This window comes from Lycorma delicatula, chromosome 8 (genome assembly GCF_047948215.1).
Source record: "Lycorma delicatula isolate Av1 chromosome 8, ASM4794821v1, whole genome shotgun sequence".
NCBI classification, from domain to species: domain Eukaryota; kingdom Metazoa; phylum Arthropoda; class Insecta; order Hemiptera; family Fulgoridae; genus Lycorma; species Lycorma delicatula.
In genome coordinates, this window is record NC_134462.1 from 57236799 (window position 1) to 57263192 (window position 26394).

Consider the following 26394-nt stretch of genomic DNA (forward strand, 5'->3'; position numbering starts at 1 on the left):
AATCATGTAACATTTTTTACGGCGGGCACAAGCCCGTCTTTTTTCTAATAGAAACAGGATTATAAGTTTATTTACACAAGTCGATCTATAATAGTGACTGCTGATTGGTAAATGGTAGGTGTTACCACTGGTGGGAGGAACAACCAATAACGATGCACTATAATGAAACAGTTCCCTCCTTAACACATACACACCACGGTTTTACATTTTGACGATTTGAATGTATTCATGGATGCTCTAAAATATCTGTAAACAGTATCATTAAACATTATTTTGGTCAGAATTTGTTCTGTCACCTCAAAAGATAATAAAAATATTTGCTTATTTTTTTTTTTAGATATGTATTTTATATTTTTACGTTGCAGTTAAAAGAATATTCATTTATTTATTTATTTTTTAACTTTAAAATTTAATAGAATTATATTAGTGTTTCAAGTAAAAACTTTTCTGATATATTTCTTTATTAACTTTTATAAAAATATATTCGCCAGAACCAGAAAATCGGAATTATATCTCGTAGAAGTAATCTAAAAAATAATTTATTTTAAAGTTATGTTAAAAATGAAGAATATTGAAAACAGCGCATTAATATATATAACGATTACCGTTCGGTCAGTGACAGAATATTCTGTAAATATTAAGTTTACCTCAAATTTGTTGTTTGATTCACGGGTAGCCCGTCGGGTGTGTTATTCTATGAATCCAATACTTCGTTAGTGTATTAACAATAGATATGTTATTTATAATCTTTAATATTTTTTTTTTTTTTTTTTTACAATTTTAGTTCTTGAACTTTTTAAACCGATATACTAATGTTATTCGACATCTTTAGTATAACTCATTGTAAAAACTTCCAACATACTGTGTACATATGTTTCACATATTAATTCAATTATTTTTAACTGTACCATGAAATTTTAAATTAATAAAAATTTAATGTTAACTCTTCATCGATAAACCAAAACGTTTCTCAAAGAAGATTATTCTTTACAAGTTATGTTTTCACAACAATATATTTGGAGTGAATTTTATTCTTTATTTTAATCAGTGTATAATATAAATGAATACAAAACCATTAATACAACTGTAAAACAAGAGATAAATATTAAAACTTAACAAACACGAGTACCGAAGAAACATAGCTGACAAATACTGCACTTTAATATAGGAAAGTTGAAGAGCGTGCGGGTGACAATATAGTATGCATATTTTTTCAATTTTTTTAAATCGAATTTCAACATACAAACGTATATATATATATATATATATATATATATATATTTATGTACTCTATGACACTCCCGGTAATGTAAGGATTCCAACGCGTGGTCATATATCTAAATCGGTTCAACCGTTGAGATGCTACGGTGAAACAAACGTACATAGACACACACATAAACAACAACAATTACACTCCTTTTTGGATAGTCGTACATGAATAAAATTGATCATCTGATCTCACAAATGATAGATTTCTAAAAATCTATCAGATGAATGAGTCGTTTTTGAATAACTCACATCTAAACGTATCATTCTGAACGATTCGAAACCTCGATTCTCATATGTGTGATACGAGTTATTCAATAAAAGAAAGGGATCATTAGTTAATATTCAGCAATAAAGAATATGCTTGCATGGACGAACATACTGCCTATCAAAAAAATCATATGATTTTTGTTTTTCTTAAATGTTTATAAACTATGAGTAAGAAGAAGCAACAATAAGTAAAACCAAGAAGAAAGAACATGCTTACATGATCAAACATACTGCCCGTTAAAAAACAAAAGATTTTTACTTCCTTGTACTAAAATTTCGGTTTTCAGATTTCAACGAAAATATCCATTTTTACCATCCCTGAATCCATTTTGACTAGTTTCGGCGTGAAGTCTGTGTGTACGTACGTACGTGCGTATGTATCTCGCATAACTCAAAAACGATTAGCCGTAGCATGTTGAACTTTTTGGATCTAGGACTGTTGTAACATTAGTTGTAAACCTCTCCTTTGTTTGCAATCGACTGAACCAAGATGTCCAAAAAAGCCCAAAATCCAAAACGATTTGGATTTGGACTTTTTCTTAACTGCAGTAGTAAACCCTTCCTCACTTAGAGCTTTTCAAGATATATCGTAAGTGGTACTTATTTTCATTTGTTCCATATTTATAGCCAAATAAAACTTTAATTAATGAAATATTTGTATATTTGGGAAGGCACATCGGTTCGAATCAGACCACATCGGTTCGAATCAGACTTCATCTCCTTTTTTTTAATTTAAATATATTGATTTATTAATAATTATTAACCAAAAAAAAATTATTAACTTATTAAATTATTAATTATTAACCAAAAATTTCCGATAAATTCAATAATAACAATAAAATAATTTATCAGAAATTATTAATGAAATAAAATTTTACGTACTTTTCATTTTCAAAAAATGTGTATATTTAATTGAATAGGCGCACAAGGAAGTCATATGTTGTCCCCATCAGATTTTTTTGCCTTTTAGTTACAATTAAACATGCACATATAGCCTATGACACTCCCCGTAACGTAAGGATTCCAACGCGGTCATACATCTAAATCGGTTCGGCCGTTGAGCTGCTACGGTGAATCAAACAAACATACATACACACATTCATACACCCTAAATACATTACACTCCTTTTTTGTTAGTAGTGTAAAAAAGATAATCTCAATAATTAATATACGTAAGTATTTATGGAAAAAACGTAAAAACAAGACAAACCGAAACACTGCTACAATGGCTTGTATAGTGTCTGACAACTCATCAGATAATTTTTTATTTTTATTTTACTAATATTTACTTATGAGTCAGGTTTCTTTCAACAACTATACTGCTGCTAATAATACTAAATTAAAAAAAATAATTAATTTAACAACAAATTATTTAAAAAAACTTAATTTATCTTCTTTTTTTTGTCTTCAGTCATTTGACTGGTTTGATGCAGCTCTCCAAGATTCCCTATCTAGTGCTAGTCGTTTCATTTCAGTATACCCTCTACATCCTACATCCCCAACAATTTGTTTTACATATTCCAAATGTGGCCTGCCTACACAATTTTTCCCTTCTACCTATCCTTCCAATATTAAAGCGACTATTCCAGGATGCCTTAGAATGTGGCCTATAAGTCTGTCTCTTCTTTTAAGTATATTTTTCCAAATGCTTCTTTCTTCATCTATTTGCCGCAATACCTCTTCATTTGTCACTTTATCCACCCATCTGATTTTTAACATTCTTCTATAGCACCACATTTCAAAAGCTTATAATCTTTTCTTCTCAGATACTCCGATTGTCGAAGTTTCACTTCCATATAAAGCGACACTCCAAACATACACTTTCAAAAATCTTTTCCTGACATTTAAATTCATTTTTGATGTAAACAAATTATATTTCTTACTGAAGGCTCGTTTAGCTTGTGCTATTCGACATTTTATATCGCTCCTGCTTCGTCCATCTTTAGTAATTCTACCTCCCAAATAACAAAATTCTTCTACCTCCATAATCTTTTCTCCTCCTATTTTCACATTCAGCGGTCCATCTTTTTTATTTCTACTAGATTTCATTACTTTTGTTTTGTTCTTGTTTATTTTCATGCGATAGTTCTTGCGTAGGACTTCATCTATGCCGTTCATTGTTTCTTCTAAATCCTTTTTACTCTCGGCTAGAATTACTATATCATCAGCAAATCGTAACATCTTTATCTATTCACCTTGTACTGTTACTCGGAATCTAAATTGTTCTTTAACATCATTAACTTCTAGTTCCATGTAAAGATTGAAAAGTAACGGAGATAGGGAACATCCTTGTCGGACTCCCTTTCTTATTACGGCTTCTTTCTTATGTTCTTCAATTGTTACTGTTGCTGTTTGGTTTCTGTATATGTAAGCAATTGTTCTTCTATCTCTGTATTTGAACCCTAATTTTTCTTAAATACTGAACATTTTATTCCAGTCTACCTTATCGAATGCCTTTTCTAGGTCTATAAACGCCAAGTATGTTGGTTTGTTTTTCTTTAATCTTCCTTCTACTATTAATCTGAGGCCTAAAATTGCTTCCCTTGTCCCTATACTTTTCCTGAAACCAAATTGGTCTTCTCCTAACACTTCCTCCACTTTCCTCTCAATTCTTCTGTATAGAATTCTAGTTAAGATTTTTGATGCATGACTAGTTAAAACTAATTGTTCTGTATTCTTCACATTTATCTGCCCCTGCTTTCTTTGGTATCATTACTATAACACTTTTTTTGAAGTCTGACGGAAATTCCCCTTTTTCATAAATATTACACACCAGTTTGTATAATCTATCAATCGCTTCCTCACCTGCACTGCGCAGTAATTCTACAGTTATTCCTTCTATTCCAGAAGCCTTTCTGCCATTTAAATCTTTTAATCCTCTCTTAAATTCAGATCTCAGTATTGTTTCTCCCATTTCATCCTCCTCCTCTTCATCCTCTATATCACCATTTCCTAATTCATTTCCTCCGTATAACTCTTCAATATATTCCGCCCATCTATCGACTTTACCTTTCGTATTATATATTGGGTACCATCTTTGTTTAACACATTTAATTTATCTATATCATAATTAATTTAATTAATTTATATAAGTTAATTAATTTATCTATATCAGTAAAATTATAACCGAAAATACATCCAGTTCGGCGTAAAGTTTTTTGAATGAAAAAAATCTGTGATTTAATATAGCCTCCCTCAAAATTAAAATGCATTATCATTATAGACTAATTATAAAATAACCTGAGAAAAATTGGTTATAAAAAGTATAAAATGATAGTTTGTAAATCCAGGTAAAAATATTATTATTTTTTTAATACTGTCATATTTCTTTTATTAATATAAGAGTTTTATTTTTAACTATATCCTTTTTTAATATTTTTTTTTTGTAAACGGTTTTTGACCGATTTTTATTTTTTTTACTTTTTGCAAAACGTTAATATAGGTTTTTTTTACTTTAAAAAATAATTGTGCAGCTTTAATGTATCGTAAAAATTTAACGTATGTCTAACCGTACACGTCAACCGATCGTTACTGTAAGACATTTTTGTCATTTACTCTACGTTTTCGTCAATAAAAACTTTAATTAGAAAATATACCTTTTTTTTCATTTATTTTTATATTGTAAATTTCGATTTTAAAAAATCCTACAATTTTTCATGTTAACAAAAATTGTTATTGAATAAGCTACCAAAAGAGGTAAAATTTCGTATTTAAATTACTTAATACAGCCCACCAAGTGATCAACTGGTTAACTTTTTCTTTTTTTTTTTTGTTTAACCTCCGAGTCCACAGTTAAGCATTACTTCAGAGGATGAGATGAATGATTTGTAGCGTGTGTAAAAATGCCATGCCTGACCGACCGGGATTCGAACCCGGGACCTCTGGGTGAAAGGCCGAGACGCTACCACTCGCGCCACAGAGACCGGCTACTGGTTAACTAGTCACAATTCAATTGCTTAACAGTTGACTTTACTTAACAGCTGTTCGATACTTTTTTTTTTGTTTAACCTCCGGGACCACCATTAGATATTGCTTCAGAGAATGAGATGAACGATTTGTAACGTGTGTGAAAATGTCATACCTGACCGGGATTCGATCCCGGGACCTCCAGATGAAAGCCCGAGACACTACCACATTTATCTGTAGCTTTAATCCTCAAACTATACCCGGACTTGATATTATAATTACACCTATTGATCAACAGATTGGTCGATCAAGAATACCAGCAATGATAAATAGTTACTGAATTTAGCTGATATATTCTTCCGACGCTAAAAATCTTATTCTTAATAAAACTGGCGAATTTAGTAATAAATTTCTCACAAAAAATCCGGTAACAGCTATTCAAATAGAATATCAAAATAGTCATTATAATATGAAATATTAAAATAGTTCTTATATTTTGGTCACCAGTCGGTTTTAATATCCCCCTAAGTTGAACGGTGGTTTAGTTGTGTTGGGGCAGTATAAAGTTTTACTACTGTAAGAGGTACATCAATCTCTTACTTTACACTATCTATCCAAGCGTATCTTACAACTCTAACACCTAAGGCATAAGAGAAAACGTCTATATACAATATTCACCATAAACCGATTTATGTAATGAACAGAATGAATATGTTAGTTGTAGGACTGATTATAACCAGAATTTCGGTGAGAATGACATTTTGATGTGCAACCGTATATTTATTTAGCTGTGAAGAAGGTGAGGGAAAACTACTTCACTCCTCATTTTCCATTATAAGCCTGGCATAGAAAGCTTGTAATTTTTCAATAGGATGACTACATCATTTTTAAAAAGTGATTTGTGATTCACGTCATGTCGCCTACAACCGTTGTGGATATGACACTTAACATAATATATAGTAATTACTTTTAATAAATCTATATATATATTCACTCAGAATTTACTTTACACAAAATTCAGAGTGAAATTTCGAGGCAAATTCTCCCAACCGTTTGAAATCAATACAGGCTTGAGACACGCTGACGGACTCTCGCCGGTTTTTTTTTGTTTTTTTTTAACCTCCGGGACCACCGTTAGGTATTGCTTCAAAGGATGAGATGAATGATTTTTAGCGTATGAAAATGCCATGTCTGACCGGGATTCGAACCCGGGACCTCCCCATGAAAGGATGAGACGTTACCACTCGCTACCAAGGAAGCCGGTGACGGACTCTTCCCAATTCTCTTCAACATAATTCAAGAAAAGATAATGAGAGAGACATTGGAAGAATATAAAAAAAAAAAAACAAAATTAAAGGAATTATTTCTTTCGGTGGTTCATAAAAAGACTAACGATACACGCATTAGCTTTTGCAAATGATATTGCTCTCCTCTCCACAAACATAAAAGATGCGATTAAATAAATAGAGATCCTAGCAAAACAAGAAGTTACATTTGTTCTACAGATATTGAAAGAGAAAACTAAATTCACATCCAACCAATATAAAGATAACACACAAACACAGAAAAAGTAAAATATTTTAAATATCTAGGATAAATATTAACACTCACTGGAATAGAGAAGGAAGCGATTAAACTTCCAATAAGTTAATTAAAGAGGGCACAAATCTTAACACAGAAACTGTACAACAAAAAGTACATCTCTAGAAATGCAAAACTGAGACTCAACAATAAAGTGGCAAGAACAGACGTACCATACCGAGTAGAAATACTCTCCCTCAGTGGCGACTTGTAGCTAAAATAAGTGGGGTTACTGGTGCTGCTCCCGAAAGATTTTTACTGGACTTTTTGAAGGTCATGGTCAAAGTTTTCTGTAACGTAAAAGAAACGAAAAAAGATGAATCAATTAGAAGAGCTCAAATAGATAATAATCTAATTCTACGTTTTATCACATTCAAGAATATGCTACACGGTTTTTAGGCACATTGTGCTTAATAATCATTCGGTTTAATCGAATAAATAATAAAATGTCAATAGAGATAATATTTTTTAGTATTATTAGATAGATAATAACTTAATAAAAAGTTCGCTTAAAAACATTATAATCTAATGGTACTTAATTTAAATTTCTATGTACACAGAAACAAATACATAATTATTTTTTACTAATTACCTTCTCTTTCGCTCTTCCAGCGTTTTTTGGACAGATTTGGCAATCAAAGAACCCTTTCTTTCCGCCATCTTCTGATCACTACTGAAAAAACAACTAAATCACTTTCATATTCCTTCGACCGACTAAACTAGAAAAGGGAACGAACAATGAAAGTTCCATACACACGCGGATTAAAAAAAGACTACGCCACCAGCACGCCAGGGTCGGCACTGTGGGAGCGACAGTGCTCTCTCTCTCTTTCCCTCGCGTGCAGCTTTCTATGTGCACATGCGCACAACAGCCAACCACCACGCCGCTGGAACTATGAAGCGCACAGTTCCATACAAAGATTTTTGTATCTTTTTCTTAAACTGTGGAATGGCTACTGACATTAAGCTTAAGAATTATATATTGTACAAGTATAAAGAAAGAATTAAAGAAAAAAGGACTCATTATATTAAATGTTATCGATAATATCAAGTGGAAATAGGGTGTTTTGCAGTTCCACAGTGCCTATACGCAAGCCGCCACTGCTCTCCCTCAAAAACAAAGGGCTACTAAAGAAAGAAAGAAAGATTAATCCTAAGAGGAAACGAGAAATGTGGCGACAAACGGGTTAAAATAAGTAATGAAAAGATCTATCAACATATTAAATCAGTAACAACAGAAATAAGAAAAAGAGGATTTATGTTCTTTAGACATTTGATAAAAATGGACGAAAGTAGACTCGCCAAAAAAGTGTTTAAAATTATACGCCAAACAAAATCTTCCAACCCCTGGTTAGAAGAAATCAAGAAATATTTAACCGAACTTCTCAGAAATGTATGCGCTAGATAGAATCATATACAAGAAAATAATAATTGAATTTAAGCAACTTCTAGGAGGCTAAAAAAAACTAATAGCCGAACATCTGGCAAAAATGGCAGAAGGCGGAACAGCCTTAGTAAAGAAGAGAAATACGTAAAAGAACTTATTGCGCGATCCCCATTAGGCCAATTTTCACTTAATAATAATAATAATTATATATATATATATATGTATATATATATATATATATATATATATATATATATATGTATGTATATATACATAGATTTGTTGAATATTTTTTTTATACGATTAGTATAAATAGTATATAATAGTTAGTAGTAGTAAATTTATTTCTTAAATTGCTATATTTTAAAGTTTATTTCTCAACACCTCTTTTAAAGGTTTTAATAAAATTTTAATACATTTTTAATCATGCTAAACATGTATTTCTTTTAGTGTAAACACATATGGACAATTTATGAAATTATGGAAAATAATATGCAGTGTTCATTTTAAATGTGCTTTGATTGGGATCTCTTAAACATAAAATGATAAATCTTTTTTTTTATTTTTTAGTGCACTAAAAATATTAGCATGTTTGATATTTCCTTAATTTTTTTAATATGGCGGCAAACTCCATTTTTTAAATGGAAAATCCCACTCCGAAAAATTTTCAGTACCATTTATAATTAAGTCATTTTTATTTCTGAACATTTTCATAAAAAAAAAATCAATTATTAATTTAATGAAATTTACAAATTATTTTTCATATATTGAAATAAACATAACATTTTTTTTTAAATTATTTTTGCCGTTAATTATTATAATAATAAGATCGATACAGAATTTAAGTCAATAATTTAAAATGTTATAAAAGTATTAAGATCTGTAACGTGTACAGTTTTAGAAAGTTAACCAAAATAATGAAATATTACGTAAATACATTTCACTAAAACAATGACAAAGGAGTAAAACTGCAATACTGTGAGCTTAGGATCGACTCATGGAGTCGATTGGTAGGTACAATAGGAGATGAGGTTTCAGCTGAATTTTAGAGAAAAATTATCAAAAATAAAATGCCTAGAATTACGTGTTGTTCCGAAAAAGTTATAAAAATTGGGCATTTCCACTAAAGAAGCCAATAGGATATTTTTAATACACTCGAAGAAAAGCTCTCAATTTAAAGTTCTTTGTATCTTTTCACACTTAACCCGATTTAACATATTAAATTCCATTACATAAAACAGAAAAGCTACAAAGAACTTTAAATTGGGAGCTTTTCTTTTATTTTTGACTAAAAAAAAAATAAAATAAAATAATTATTATTATTAAAATAATAATAATTAAAATATCAAATAGATAGTTTATAGATCCCAATGATGACACACTTAAAATGAATAGTATATATTTTTTCTTCTTTTTAAATGTAAAATATTTTATATTACTGGCTACCATTTTGAAAATATTTATTGAAATTGGAATATTTATACGAAGCATTGGAAAAAATTGGGAATTTGATGAATATTTCAAAAGTATTACCAAAATTCAAAATATAACTGTCTAAACAGAATAAGTGGAGGCGTAAAGAAATTGAAAATTTTGATAATCAAAAAGAAACAAATATTATCATAATTTATCACACTTTCGGTTACTATGTGAAATATTAATCAATTTTTCGACATTTAAAAATCTTTGTGCATCAGATCGCTAGAGTTAGTCAATTTGATTTTTATTTTACCATTTCACTCGCTAAGTGTTGTACATTAATCGATCCTTGATTACTACCTTCCACCGTTCTGTTTCACTTTCATTTCTATTTTTTTCTTTTTTAGTTTTTTTTTCTCTTTTCTAAGTGTTTCATCAATCTGCTATTTTTGTAATTCTTGTTATTGTTTTCTATTATACTACTGATAATACAGTTCTTCAAAACTACCTTGCGTATGTTCTATGTTCTACCCTCAAGGTTCTGTATAGCACTAGTATGTAATTTTTGAGTAATCTCAATGGGGATTCTTTTTTAATGTGAATATGTATGATATAATTTACGTAAGGTTCCAAACCGCGCATCACAACCCTATTTAATACGATTTACTTTCATGCATTAATAAAAATTATAATATAAGGTGATATTTTTACTTTCTTGTACGAAGTTAAAGGAAGTATTGTGATCGCGAAAAATTTAGGTTTTCAGATTTCAACGGAAATATCCATTTTGAATAGTTTCGGCGTGACGTCTGTACGTACGTACGTACGTATGTATGTATGTACGTACGAATGTATCTCGCATAACTCAAAAACGATTAGCCGTAGGATGTTGAAATTTTGAATTTAGGAATGTTGTAACATCTAGTTGTGCATCTTCCCTTTTTATTGCAATCGACTGAAACAAAAGTGTCCAAAAAATTCAAAACAATTTGGATTATTGACTTTTTCTTAACTGCAGTAATAAGCCCTGACTGAGAGATTTTCAACTATATATATCACAAATGGTAGTTATTTTCATTGGTTCCAAAGTTATAACCAAATAAAATTTTAATTAATGAAATATTTGGATCAAGGGGAAGGGGTACATCGGGTTTAAATCATACTTCATCTCTTTTATTTTTGTTAACTTTATTTTTAATTTAAATATATTAATTTATTAATAATTATTAACCTGTGAATGTAAAAAAACTTTTACGGTAAATAATAATTCAGTAACGATAAAATAAAAATAAAAAAATATGAAAAAATATCATAAGTTATTAATGAAATAAAATTTTATGTACTTTTCCTTTAAAAAAAAAAATGTATATATGTAATTTAATAGGCGTAAATGGAAGTCATATGGTGCCCACATCAGATTTCTTTTCTTGTTAAAATTTATCAAGAGACATTGTTACAAAAAAAAAGACACGAAATTTCATCCAACAAAAGTTTCTTAAAACTTTATTAAAAAATTTGTATTTTAAAGGTAAGAAAGAAATGTTCACCGGAAATGCTTATCAGTCATCTGAATAACTATTGATCCGCATTACTTAAAATTACTGAATTCTTACTTAACCTATACAAATAAATGATAAAAAAACATAGTCAAACCGATCATGGCTCCGATTGAAAAATAGATGTTATAATCACAATGGATGAATATAGTTTGTTTTATAATTAAAGCGTATACTTTTAAAAAAATAAGAGTAGCAAAAAAGAGTAGAAAAAATCCGGAATGAATTTAAAACTAAAAAATAGCAGTTAAAAAATAAATAGTCAGGTAGGCTAACATTATTTCAGTAGTAAAATTAAGTAAGCAATAATCCAAAGAGTAAATAATGAAAAGAAACAGCAAATCTAATTAATTATAAATGGGTTTATGACATTAATCGCATCATTTAATTCACGAGTTACTGACTATTAAATAAGAAAAATGAATTTATCGATTCTTGATTTGACACAAATCAATCAATAAAAAATTTTCACTTTTTATCATAAAACCATGTTTTTAAACGTGCATCCTTTAAAACATAATGTGTGTGTGTGTGTGTGTGTGTATATATATATATATATATATATATATATATATATATGTGTGTGTGTGTGTGTGTGTGTGTGTGTGTGTGTGTGTGTGTGTGTGTGTGTGTGTGTGTGTGTGTGTGTGTGTGTGTGTGTGTGTGTGTTATACACTGATGTAATTATTATAATGTATCTACAATGAACAGAAACACTCATGAAGAGATGATATGTTTAAAAAAAAAAGAAGAAATAGCATAAAATAATCAACATTAATGGATGTAATAAGTGGACATGTAATTCAAGAAACACGGAATAATGAGAGCAAAATAAAAACTGAATGCAAGGAACCAAAAGGACCCATAAAAAAGTCGTACTAAAAACGTAATAAATGAAATGAACTATATCGGGGAAAAATTTACATGATTAATTTACATGATTATAGAATAACAGGTCTCAAAAAAAATTTAAGATAATCTTTTAATAATTATAACTATGGAAAAAAAATTATGTTCAAATAATGTAAAATATAAAACTTCCCATAGATTATCCACCTTTACTTTCCCGTATGTATTTTTTACAATAAAAAAAAGGATTAATATAAAAATAAAATTTATTAACTATTATTTTTTATTAATTAACTTTAACTTTTTTTCATAAAAATTAATTTAATAAAAGGGTTTAGAATTGTAAAAATCTTTATGAACATTTTTATCAATCTCATAATTACTAATCTCATAACCTTGACTAATTAACAGGAGTGTTTTGATTATTTAAATAATAAATAATTGCAATAATTATTTAATTTATTAAATAAATACTCAAAAAATTACGGTGTTAATTAGTCAAGGTTAGCGAGCGTAGGTTAAGTTTGGTTAAATTATATTTATAAATATAAATAACCATTTATTAAAATTAATAAAGAGACTGTTTTGAATCTATGTTAAACTCTATACCGGCCCATTTTCCACCCAAATCCGATTGACTACGTTGTTTTTAAATAAAGCTGTAGCTGCGGTGGCGTTAATACGTAAGTACCAAATTATATACCGTTATGATGAAATCTTTAATGATGGTTAATTGTTTATTAGATTCTTATTTATTGTTGAGTCTGTTGGATTATTATTTATGTGAATGACTATGGCGTCACGACATAAGGATGAGGAAGATTTGTTACTTCAACATATTAATGAGTTTCATCCTGTAGTTTAATTATCGTTTAATAAAATAAGTATTATATTATGTTTATAAAAGTAATTGTAATTATGATTTATAATAAATGTTACATATAAAAATATATTATATGAATTTTTAATTATACTCTCATTTCTTCAAAATAATTTTTATCTAATCATTAAAATACATGCATTTTTAACAAATTATTATGATATTCGAAAATATTACAACCACGTTAAAAAAATAGAAACATTTTGGAGAAGAAATACCGAAAGACTCATTTCCTCCAAATTAGCTACCACTGTATGGTCGGTCACACGAATATCTACACAATCTATAAAAATTAAATTGTTACTATAAATAAGTAGTTAACATGAATTAATTATTATTATATATTTTGCATCTTCTGCGTTTATTTAAAATACGATTAACTTACGTTAGTCGTTGTATGACGTAATCGCGAAAATTATATTTCGTATTTTTTTACGACTTTGTTACGTACACCACGATAAATTTCATACTAAATAAAAAAACACCGGCTAACGAATGAGTCAGATATGATAACATGTTATTTCATTCGAAAATATTTTTATCGTTTTTATTTCCTAGTACGAAGTAAAGGAAGTATTATGCGCGGAAAATGTCGGTTTTCAGATTTCAACGGAATTATCCATTTTGACCATCCCTGAATCCATTTTGCCTAGTTTCGACGTGACGTCTGTACGTACGTACGTACGTGTAAATGTATGTACATACATCACAGATATACATACGTACGTAAGTATACATCTCGCATTACTCAACAATGATCAGCCGTAGGATGTTGAAATTTTGGATTTAGGACTGTTGTAACATCTAATTGTGCTCCTCCTCTTTTGATTGCAATCGACTGTACCAAAAGCGTCCAAAAAAAGCCCAAAATCAAAAAAATATTTGAATTTTGAACTTTTTGTTAACTGCAGTAATAGGCCCTCATTGAGAGCTTTTCAACAATCATTGGTTCCAGAGTTATGCCCAAATAAAATCTTAATTAATGAAATATCTGGGAAGGCACATCGATCGGTCAAATCAAACTTCATCTCCTTTTTTTAACTTTTATTTTATTTAAATATATTGATTTATTAATAATTATTCCTCGAATTGTAAATAAATTTACGATAAATAATAACAATTAAAAAAAAAATGAAAATACATGAAGTTATTAATGAAATAAAATTTTACGTACCTTTCATCTAAAAAAAATATATTTGTGTAATTTAATAGGCGTACAAGGAAGTTATGTGTTGTTCACATCAGATTTTTTACTTTATATGTGGTGCCAGACTCATTGCGGAATTTTTCTACAGTTTATCATGATCACCTAGTTAGTTACTTTACGTTATTTCATTTATGTAGAGAATGTAGGTGTTTTGCAGTGAGACATTTTTTCATAGCCTTATCGTTTTATCAGTAAAGTTTATTTTATTTTTATTAACATATTTATAAAATAAATGAAATCTCTGATTAACGAACCCAAATTGGGGCCAGAAATGTGTGTCTGTTTTTTAGATGTATACTATACATAGTTTAGAGAGTGCCTTGGAAAACATTTTATAATGATATTATGGAATAAAATATTTGCATCCCTTTACATCCCCTTTATCTACAAAAAAATAAATTAACAAAAGAAAAAAACAATAAGTCTACAATTTATAGATAACGTGAATTACAATCATTTTTATTGATAATCTACTGCCGTTTCATAAGATATCAGATCCAGCTATTCATTTAATCAATTAGTTCATTTGACATAATAAAAATCGTATTACACATGATGATTTTTAAAAAATTAACAATTTTTTCTATTAAATAAATAAGCTTTATAAGTTACTTTAAATTGATTGAAATTTGTAAAAACTTTTCGCTACAATTTCCTCTACTAAAGATTGTTTTTCTAAATTTAAACTTAAATATTGTCTAATCCCGAAACTGGGTTCATCTTTTTCGATTTCAATTTACAAATCTACAGCTAAAACATATTTGTTCGTTTATTTATTCGTTATTTATTCTTTGATAGATCTCTATTTTCAAAACTTCGTCAAAAAAAATTTCTTCACCACTGTGTTTTTAATATTTTATTGTAAAAATTCGGAATATGAAATCCATAAATATTATCAAACTTGTTTGGCTATACATTGTAAATTAGGCTACCAATTATTATAACATTCATAAATTTTGATATTACTTTTTTTTAGCTGAGAAATCACGTATCTTTTAAGAAGGGAAATTTTGCTTAAAAATAAATAATTAAATAAATAATTAATTTAAACGAGTAAGAAATGTTTTGATTTGAACTTTACGAGAAATTCGTGTTAATAATGGATACGCGAAATAAATAATGAACGAATTATATTGTAAGATTATTCAGATCGTTAAGCCATACTTTTCATCGTCTATACAGGAAAACGTTTTCGTGTAAAGAATAAAAAAATAAGAGCATCTCATGTTACAGTTTTCATTTATTACACGCACAAAAATTAAAAGTAAATTATTTTTGGTACTTACGTATTTATCGCCACCGCAGCTACAGCTTTAAGTTATGTTGTCTTCGTGTACTGACAAATCGTACGTAACTAAATATAACCTACGCTCGCTTCACTCGCTAACCTCGGTACTTAAGTATTAACGCCACCACAGCTACAGCTTTATTTAAAAACAAAGTAGTCATCGGATTTCGGCGGATTAACATTAATTGGATTTCGGTGCTATAACATTAAGGTTATATTATTAATAAGTTGTATATATTATGCATATTTAATGTTAATTATAAGAGGTTAGCGAGCGTAGGTTATATTTAGTTAGGTTATTTTGATATACGTACGATTTGTCAGTACACACAGTCAACATAACCAAAACCTGTAGCTGCGGTGGCGATAATACGTAAGTACCTTATTTTACGTCTATTGTTCAGAGTGACCGGCATAGAATATTTTATTAAGAAACCCTACTTTTTTAAGCTACTGGAATTTTAAAACGTCAATTTTTTTAGAATTGACATTACTTGGAAGATTCCGTTAATAGAGGTTTCGCAGAATTTATATAAACTATATTCGGGTTTTAGAAGTAATATTTAAACTAGCTTTAATATTTTTCGTATACACACTATTATTTAAAACTCAATAAAAACTACACGAACCACTTGTGAACTCCTAAATCGTATCAGATTGTAAACATAATGACATGGTACTGATTTGATCGATTGATTCCATCTGCATGATGTAGATTAGTAGAGATCGCTTATTTTTTTTGACTGTCGGATTCATATAAAATTTGTACGACCCCGTTCTTTCACAGAGAGCGCATTTGAATTGCCAGCTCTTTTACAATTCGTATAACTAACTCACTGGCTCTTCACTATATTAACATTTCTTTTTACAGATTTTTACAATAAGTTGAGTATTAAGTTGCAACGGGGTTTGTAATAATTTTTATTTATCACAGAGAAGAAAGAAAAATTTAACCCGCTGTATTATATTAAAAGAAATGATAATAGCATTAAGAATACCTGAAATTCAACGATATAAAATAAATATAATAAAGAACATAATTATGTTCAGTAAGTTAGATATAAACAACAGTTATGAATTAATTTAAATAAAAAAGTATTTAAATAAAACTACATTATTATTATCAAAGGCAAATCGTAATGGAAATCGCATAAACATGCGATTGAATTTGTGCAATAATAGACAGATAATATAAGAATACTAAAATAGATGAAAACAAAAAAACAAAACAGCAGGTTAATTACCGCATTGATTTTTACAGTGGAATAGCCTTCGTCTTGATGACCTGTATGTACTTATTATAAACATCTACTGCTGTTCTGGAAAAAGATAAGGCTATTTTACTGCATGACATTAGTCAGTAAAACTTAGAAGGCAATGAACTGTGATTTAATAAACAGATAACATGATATATCTAGTCGAATTTATCTTAAATGCTGTGAATGTCTTACGTTTTGTTGTTTCATTTAGCCTACTACTATGTAAATAGATATAATTAACTGATAGTTTTATGAAACCTACCGAAAAAAGTTCCTTCTCAAACATAATGTAAAACTAATCTGACTGCAATAACCTCGTCTACAACTACAGCATTCTAATTTATTTTTTACAAACTTATTGCGTGAAAAAATTGACATACATCAAAATGCCTCATGTTTTGTTTTCTGTTTAGATCTATTTCAGTAAATTTATATTATCTGTCAATTGTTGTATAAATTCAATAACCTATCTGTGGGATTTTCGTTGCAATCTGCCTTTAATATGTTTTTATTTAAATACTTCTTTATTTAAATATTTTCTCTCGCGTGGCAGGTACAGTTAATGATTTTACATTCAAAGAGATTTTACCTTCAATCCTTAATAATGAGATTGAAAATGTAAATAAAAACCCAGCTTACTTTATAGTATAATTTATATACAAAAATAATTTTAAAATATATTTTATTTTCTACATACTTGGAAAAACGTGTACTTACGAAAATTATTTTCGAAACCAGTTTCCAGTATCTTCATTATTTATCTGATATGTGCTATTTTCTATGTCATTAAAAAATGTAATTTTACTTGTAAAAAATAATACATAAGTATAACCTCAAATTTTGTTTTCACAAAAAAAATATATTCGCTGCAATATAAATAAAGTTTCATGAATATGAACAACAATATTCACAGTTTAAAATATCCGTCTTCAAAAATCCGTGTATATAAATATATATTTATTACGACCTGCTGTGTTTACAACACGTGCTATTCACTTAATTGCGTTTAACGACTGACTGAATTAGACACTGCACGCATGTGCGTGCAAACTGATCCACTTGGGCCTGCGCAAATCTTCATGATGTGTTACAATGACGTGGGTGTTGTCTGTCGAAGTGAAAAAATACAGTAGAAATAAGCAAAATTAAGATTCTTATTTTATAATTTGTAATATTCCTATTTTTAACTTACATGCTTCATTTTTACTTTTTCGTCTAGATAGCGCTTTAGCAGATTTATAGCTCTTGAAGGGAAAGTATTGTAATCGGTCCAATTTAGGCATATGCGGTTTTCACCGGATCTTGACGTTTTGACACCTAAGGAACCCAAAAAACAACAACAAAAAAACCGGATGGAAATTTTCCGGATATTAATGTTCGTAAGTACGTGTGTGTGTGTGTGTGTTCGATGTTGGCCTCTAAATTACCTTATATCTCCAAAACTACTGCACCGATTTTGACCAAGCTTGGTCAGATTACTTCTATATATGAGGCAATGACGCCATTTAGTTTTCAACTTAAAAAGTCAAGGGAGTGAGGCTGTAAAACAAGGTCACCCTCAGTATCTCGATATTTCACCTAATTAAGGTTATATGTTTCTTAGGAACATTTGTTAACAATTAAAAAATAACAAGATCTGGTAAAAGGTTTTGCAAAATCGCACCCCCACCCCAAAAAATGCTGTTGTAGTGGTCTGCTACGTGTGATGTCACAGGTGAGCGGTAGAATTACATAAATTAATAATATTAAAGTGTAAAAAAGTAACTCTGTCTGACTGGGTCTCGAACACGATCGCCCGGTTACTCGCTATCTCGTGCGTTAAGCCTCGCGGCTACACCAGTCTTCCGACCGTACAAGAAAAATTTCTTGTATATAAGTTGTGAAATTACATTAGTTTAGATAGTGCCGACCGTCGCCGATAGTACCGCCAAATCCGCGCGAATTAAATAGAGGTGCGCGCGCGTTTTAGTTAAGAATCATTGAATTAAATAAATGAAAGGTTATTATATTTAAATAAAATGCCGTGCATCAGAAACAACCCATGGTTGTAGGACTTTCCGCGTTCGGGGAAACTCCTATAACTGTGTTGTCAGTTTCTTAGGTTTTTTTTTAAATATACTCATTTTATAGAAAATAGTATTCCACATTTTTTGGAGTTATACTTCTTTTGGCGCGTTAGGAGAAACTAATCAGAGTGTATTTTTAGCAAGTTACGAAAGTTGCGCACGCCGATGTAACACACCATGAAGATTTGCGCAGGCCCAAGTAGATCAGTTCGCACGCACATTTGTGTAGTGTCTAATTCAGTCAATCGTTCAATGCAATTAAGTGAGCACGTGTTGTAAACATACAGAATTGAGTCGTAATAAATATATATTTATATATACGGATTTCTGAAGACGGATATTTTAAACTGTGAATATTGTTGTTCATATTCATAAAAGTTTATTTATATTGCAGCGTATATTTATTTTTTTATTTTGTAATAATTGTGTATCAAGATTTGAGGTTATATATATTTAAGTATTATTTTTTATGAGTACAATTATATTTTTAATGATACAGAAAATAGCACACATCAGATAAATTCTTGATTTTGCATAAATAATTTTAAATTTACCAAAAACAAAATTTTTGATAAAATACGCTATTATAAAATAAAACTATTTGTATCATATTTTTCATATCATAAGCCGCTGTTAACACTCATGCCTATTCAATTGTCATCCGAAGAATTAATGAAACTAATCGAAATATATTGATGAACTTTGTTTCATGTGACAACGAATACTTCAATACTTACCGTATAAAATAAACATTATTTTATTTTATTTATTATTTATTAAAACTTTTATTCATGGTATTTAATATCGTACATCGACCGTTTGACTCAGTTCAAATTCGTTTGAATGCGTAAAAAAATTATTTTTTTTATTCACGCCAAAGAAGTATAACTTCTTACGTTCGTACATAAGTACACTCGAGCTTTTTTTTATTTTTTATTTTTTTCTATAAAACCTTTAAATAATGAAAACTGTTGAAGTATTGTTCAGAAATATATAAAAAAAAATCGGAATCTATTAAAAGGAAAATAGATAATTTATTTCTTTATACTTTCATTACTGCTGAATAAAATATTAGAAAGCGATGAAATTTCGTATGAGCACTGCTAACACTACAACAACGTTAATAATTATAGCGCTTTCGTTTACAAGTTTTTAACATAATAGAGGAGTTGATCTCTCAATAATTTTATTAATACTGGGGCTGATATCGAAAAGTCTTATTGTATGAAACCTTTATTTTGTTTTTTAGTCGTATTGCAAGATCGTAAATACATACATGTATATACTACAGATAAAACGTAATAAAAAGATAGAATAAACTCCTTGTCAAATCGCTTCATAGATGGAAAAGTTATTATATGTGTACTTTGTGAAATTTTAGACATAAACATAGCAGGTGACATAAAATATACTTAGCTATATTTTTTGAGTATTTTTGATTTTATGCGTAATTTTTTTCTTAAGTAATGTGGAATCAGATAATTTTTCACGGCCGCTCTTGGGTAAGGTGAGAGTTTTGTTGGGTAAAACCTATGGATTTAAAATTTTGTAAAAAACTAATACAATAGCGTATTCAACTGATTACATTTTCCGGAAAACGCGAGTATTCAAAAAATAAGACGTTAAAAATGGTTAAGGTTCTCATTAAGACTTCGAAAACAGGTAAACTTATTTCAACCAAAATGCACAGGATTTAAACTCTTCACTATTTTCAACAAAGATGTTCTATGCGAAAATATTCTTCAGTTAAAAATATCCTACGCCAAAATTGGATATACACAGAAATTAAGCTTTCAACTACCTCTCTTTACGTTTTAAGGATCGCACGAAATGATATTCTACTTAAAATTGCAACTTTTAATGCTGTGCTTTACAGTGGCGATCTGGATGCCGCTGAAGGCTTATAATAAAGAAAGTTTATTAAAGACAAAAATGAGTTCAATGGTTTCATCAGAAAGATACACAGCACATAGATTTGGTTTTATCTGACAGCACACAGAAAAAAATTGACAAAAAATTTTAATTCTGCCAAACAGAGTTACTTCCGAATAATAGGAAGCAATACTGGTGAAGCGATCGAGGAGAAAAGTTGGAAGATCTTTTTCGGAATTCTCCCCTCCCCCCCAAAAAAAACACTTAATTTTTTAACCAATCGGCCAAAAATCGATGTATTTTTAATATCCAATAAGAATTAGATATAATATATTAGATATAATATAATATCCAATAAGAATATGCATGTTTCAAAGCAAAAAAATCAAACTTTGTAGTTTTTCGTTTCTCCACCCAGAAGTTTGCAAGTTTTTCATCTGGAGATAACTGAAAATAGCAAGAAATATTGATTTTAACAATAAACAGTTTGGAGAATTAACCCAATAACCAGATATAACAATTTATACTACCATTCTTATAAACATTTATATTTATTTATTTTATAAATATAATCTACACAAACTTGGCCTACGCTCGCTAATAAATTCAGTAATTATTGCAATTACTTATTATTTAAATAATCAAAACATTACTGTTAATTAGTCGAGGTTAGCGAGACAAGCGAGCGTACGTTAAGTTTGATTAAATAAATTTTCTAATTATTGCAATTATTTGTTATTTAAATAATCAAAACATTATTGTTAATTAGTTGAGGTTAGCGAGCGTACGTTAAGTTTGGTTTGATTACGTGAAAAATGTTTAAAATGACCGGTAAAAAAGAGTATGTTAATGTGTTATCGGGTTATTTCTTCAACATGGTTATAGTTAATATCAATTTTGAAACATGCATATTCGTCCCACCTAACTTTTATTGGATATTAAAAATATATCGATTTTTGGCCCATTGGTTAAAAAAAAATTAAGTGTTTTTTCTTCTTTTTTTTGGGAGGGGAATTCCAGAAAAGATCTAAGTTTCCTTTTGCCCTTCTTACAGCAAAAAGGCTTTAACGGTACCGTGTATAAACTTGGAAGTTGGTCACTGTCTCAGAAACGCTAAAATTAAACAAAATCCCTTAAAAGAGCGGGAATTTATAAATTGATTTGTAAAGAAGTAATCAATTTACGTCGGGCGAAGTAGAAGATAAATACCATTGAAACTACAACAAAGGAATAGTTGGCTGATTATAAAATAGAAGACAATAAAAATCAGTTGTAGCCAAGCATCGCCTAGAAACAGGTCATAAAATTAGAATAATAGAAATAATAGTTTAAAAAAATGAGTGATTATATAGGAATTTGATACTTATTTAATCAGCGTTGCTTATTTTATCGGTAGAAGCTGAAACGTTACGGTTCATTAATGATAGGAGAGGTTACTATTTAACAGATTTCTAAAATTAAAAAATTATTAAAATTCTTTTGTATTTTTAATACAATATTTACTAATAAATTTTGTATTTGTGTATTCTAAAATCTAATCTGAATTTCTTTTATGCTTGTTTGACAAATGTTCTGATTACGCTTGTTCTAAATTTTCTAATCATAGTCCAGGATACTTCTAATATCCTATTTTTATCTTTCTTAAATTTTTTATTTATCCAGTGTATACTGGTGGTGGCAATCTGAATTAGAGGTACGTTCAAATAAGTGGTTTAGATATTTTTAAGCTAAATTTATATTTTACATTGGATCTACCTAAAATTGCAAAAGCTTTTTTGGTAATTTTTATTATTTTTTTAAATAATCATTTTAAAAACCAGTATAATTTTGTTAGTGAATAATTTTTATTAATTTTTTTCTTTGTTCCTTTATTTACTTATATTTTACACTGTTTCTTAGATTATTTTGATGATGGTTTAATAATCAAATGTCCATCTAATTTTTTAATTTTTGGTAAAATATATAAAAACAAATTTTATCGTAAATCTTGTTTTCCAATTTAAATAAATATACATTAAAATTATTCAAATTTAACGGTGGATTCAAATTATTAAATCTAAATTAATTTTTCAAACTAAAGCAAAATAAACTTCTGAACAGAAATTGCAAGAAACAGTCTTACATTTTTTAATTAGCTAACACAAGTCTTTTTTATTATTGTAAAGAAAACCCTTGGAAATGTACTAATTTTTTATTTACCAATTACTGCTAAACATAATTAATACTCAAGAAAGTCAAACGATGATCAGTCAGTCAATTTTTTATCCTTAATAAATTTAATGATTTTTTTCAGAGCACAAAGTATACCCCAAATTTCAACAAACGGGTACCAGAACAGAAATTTGTAGTGTAACAAAAAGACCGACCAATTTATCTGTAGATTGACCAAATTAAGGAACTAAAATTTCCCATTGTAAATTTTTAGTTTTGTTAAAAAAAATACGACGGTGGCTTTCCCATTTAACACTTCAGATAAGCTGGTCGGTCTGTAGCTCGGAGAAATTTCATCCAAGGTCTGTAACGTTTCAAATTAAACCAACGGTCGGTCGTGCGCCCCGATACAGCTCCACCCGATTTTTCAATCTTTCCGAGGGTACTTGTTTTTGCTCTTCTGTAATTTTTCTGGAGTTGTTCTTTGGTTTTTCTTTTTTATCTAGTTTGAAATCCCCGATTGCTTTTCTTAACTTTTTTTTATTTTTTTCAAATTTTTATTTCGTTTTTCTAGGTCTTGGTTTACTTCTCGGTGCCACCCTATTTTTTTTTTTTCTATTTTTGTAAAAGTTAAATAATTTTTTGTACGTCTATTGTCACTCATTCTGTAAATACAGCCAAAAAAGCTTTTTCCTTTTCCGGATTTTCGTTCCTAAGTCTTTTATTTCTTTGTTAGATTTTAGCCTATAAATTTCCTCTCTTCTTTCTTTTGGGTCCAAAAATCTTCCTTAAGATTCTTCGTTCTTCTTTTAAAAGATTTTTTACATTAAATTTCCCTAAACATTCGCTTGCATGTAAGGCTTCTGAGCAGATTACTGATTTGTAGAGTTGTAGTTTACTTTAAGAATTTCTTATTGCTAATATCCACTGTCAGCATATTAGCTGTTTCCATCTACGAATCCTACTTTTAATTCATTCATTTTCGAGTACGGCTGGTGTTATTATCTCCAGAAGACACTTAAATTTGCCCACTTTTTGTATGGTTTATCCCTTTTTCAAAGATTATTTCTTCTACACTGTTCTTATCGATTATAAATTCCGTTTTATCATAGGATATTTCTTTATTTTTTGCCGTTTTCTGCCATTAGATGTACTTTTAATTTTGCTTCTTCTATATTTGTTGCTGGGATAACTACGTTATCTGCAAAAGCCGAATGATTAATCTAATCTGAAGCTGAATGAAAATCTCTTTTTCGTGTTCCTAAATATACATATTCTGAGATTTGATGTTTAACCAATTCTTAATTTCATTCTCTAATTATTTTTCCTAAGGCAATGTTTAATAGAATCGGAGAAATTCCATTATCCTCCCATTTCCCTGATTATTTCTCAAACGCTTTTGACAAATCTCCACGTAGTTTAATTTTACATTTTGTGTTTATTACTTTAATTATTGCTATTTTTTCCTACCTACTTCTGCGTATTCTTAAAATGAAAAATGAATTTTGTCATTCCACGGGAATCTGTCTTCATAATATTATAATAACATACTGACCCGAATAAAAGATCGGTAAAAATAAATTAGAAATCAATTAAAAAATTTTCTCATACATTATAGTTTATTTATTTTATCTTATCTTATAGTTAATTTTTTTTTTTTTAATAAAACAAATATTTCTCTGTTAATAGGTTTTTTAACTATACTGAATTTTGTCCTTTTTTAATGTGTATAGCTATAAATGATATGAGCTCAATTATTTTTTAATTTTATAAAATTTTTATTATTTTCACATATTTATTATTTTATGAATTAATAAAAACATCTCTTTTTTACTTAAATGTAATTTTTTATTAACTTTATGACACTTTTTTTATTTTTTTTTTTTTATCTCTACTCCCTGGGCCGGACCGACTTGGTGGTATTACGCCACCCAGGGGAGTGTCCGTTACTCTAATAGGCCCTCCCCACCTACCGGCTATATACCGGCATGGCAGGTCAGGCCTACCGGTGGTTCTTTTGAGACTTTTTATTCACTATTTTGTCCTTTACGGAACCACATCATACCTACAAGTCGTGATGTGGCCCCAGGATCTTTTGTAATACTCTCTTATCCTAACAACATACCCCATGGAGTCCTCAGCGGATCATCGAAACCAGCACACCTAAGCATTCTGGCTCTCACCGCTGAGGCTGTCCACCCAACCTAACATACTAATAACCCAACCTCTTTTCATCTACATTCTTTTGTGTTAACACTGTCTTTATGTATTCAGCAACCTTCCTCCAGTTTTCCTCACTGCTAAGCATGAAGTCCATAGTCTCTTTCGGTGTTTTTCCATGGATACCCACGTCATGTCTTTGCCTTAGCCATTTATTACATATTAAAAAGGTATGTTCAGAATCGTCATTCTCCTCGCAGTACATGCAAGTGGGCTCAACTTTATGATACTGCTCTAAAAAAATTACTCCTTTTTCCAGCCAGATAAACTTCATCATATTCGTAAGACATCACACATTCCCATTCCTGATATTTCAATAACTTTGGATTTTAATCAGATTGCCTCAAAATCAGGGTTTCAGCGACAATCAATCGGCGGTTACATTTTGTTTTAATCAAACAGTGTAATCGAGTTGTAAAAATAGTTAGTTAAGCTGCGCAGGTTAGTGATAAATCACGGGCAATTTAAAAATTCCTCCAATGTTTACTTCATTTCCTTTAAGAATATGAAAATCATAAACGAAAATATAATTTCCACAAAAAAAAAATAAATAGATAAAGATAAGTCCTTCAAACCGAGATAACTCTTTCAAAGAAAGATTATTAAGCGCTGATAAATATCTGTTACAGACTAAATGTGAGTAACTTTTTCAATTTCAGTTTTGATTTAGTTGTTATTTAATAGAAATCTTTTGTGTGTGTGTGTGTGTGTGTGTATATATATATATATATATATATATATATATATATATATATATATATTTGACAAGGTCAATAAATTCACTATTTATAATTTCAGATATGGATCCTAAAATTGGAAATTCACTGGTTGGCCTACTTGCTGGGGCCCTTGTCTTAGTCACACGTAAGTAATTTACAGCGATCAGTTTTATATAAGTTTAAGTATACGTATAGCGAGTAAACTATAGTGACTAATATACACACATAAAACTGAGTGCAGTCTCGCGTGTCTTGGTTCCAAACCTTGTGAATAAATGAAATATCATTAATAGAATTAAAGAATAAAAATATATATATAAAAGTAGAGCATTTCTACAATTTGTGACCTCATTTCGTACGTTAGTGAATACTGATCAATGGCCTTTAGTTAAAAACAAAACGCACAGAATTTATCGATCTAATATATATTATATTAATATAATAATTCCCTTCGTCACTTTTTAAATTACAGTTACTAATTTTCATATTATCGGTTGA

General features: G+C 29.2%; 1 protein-coding gene across 3 annotated transcripts in view; it reads left to right on the forward strand.

Annotated features, from left to right (window-relative positions):
- Positions 1-26394, forward strand: part of LOC142328980 (uncharacterized) — a 177159-nt gene that overhangs the window by 117971 nt on the left and 32794 nt on the right. For all 3 annotated transcript variants that reach the window (XM_075373206.1, XM_075373204.1, XM_075373205.1), the window contains exon 2: positions 25976-26041. In XM_075373206.1, coding sequence (XP_075229321.1) covers positions 25978-26041 — 64 coding nt within the window. In that variant the 5' untranslated portion in view covers positions 25976-25977. The remainder of the gene's footprint in view (positions 1-25975; positions 26042-26394) is intronic.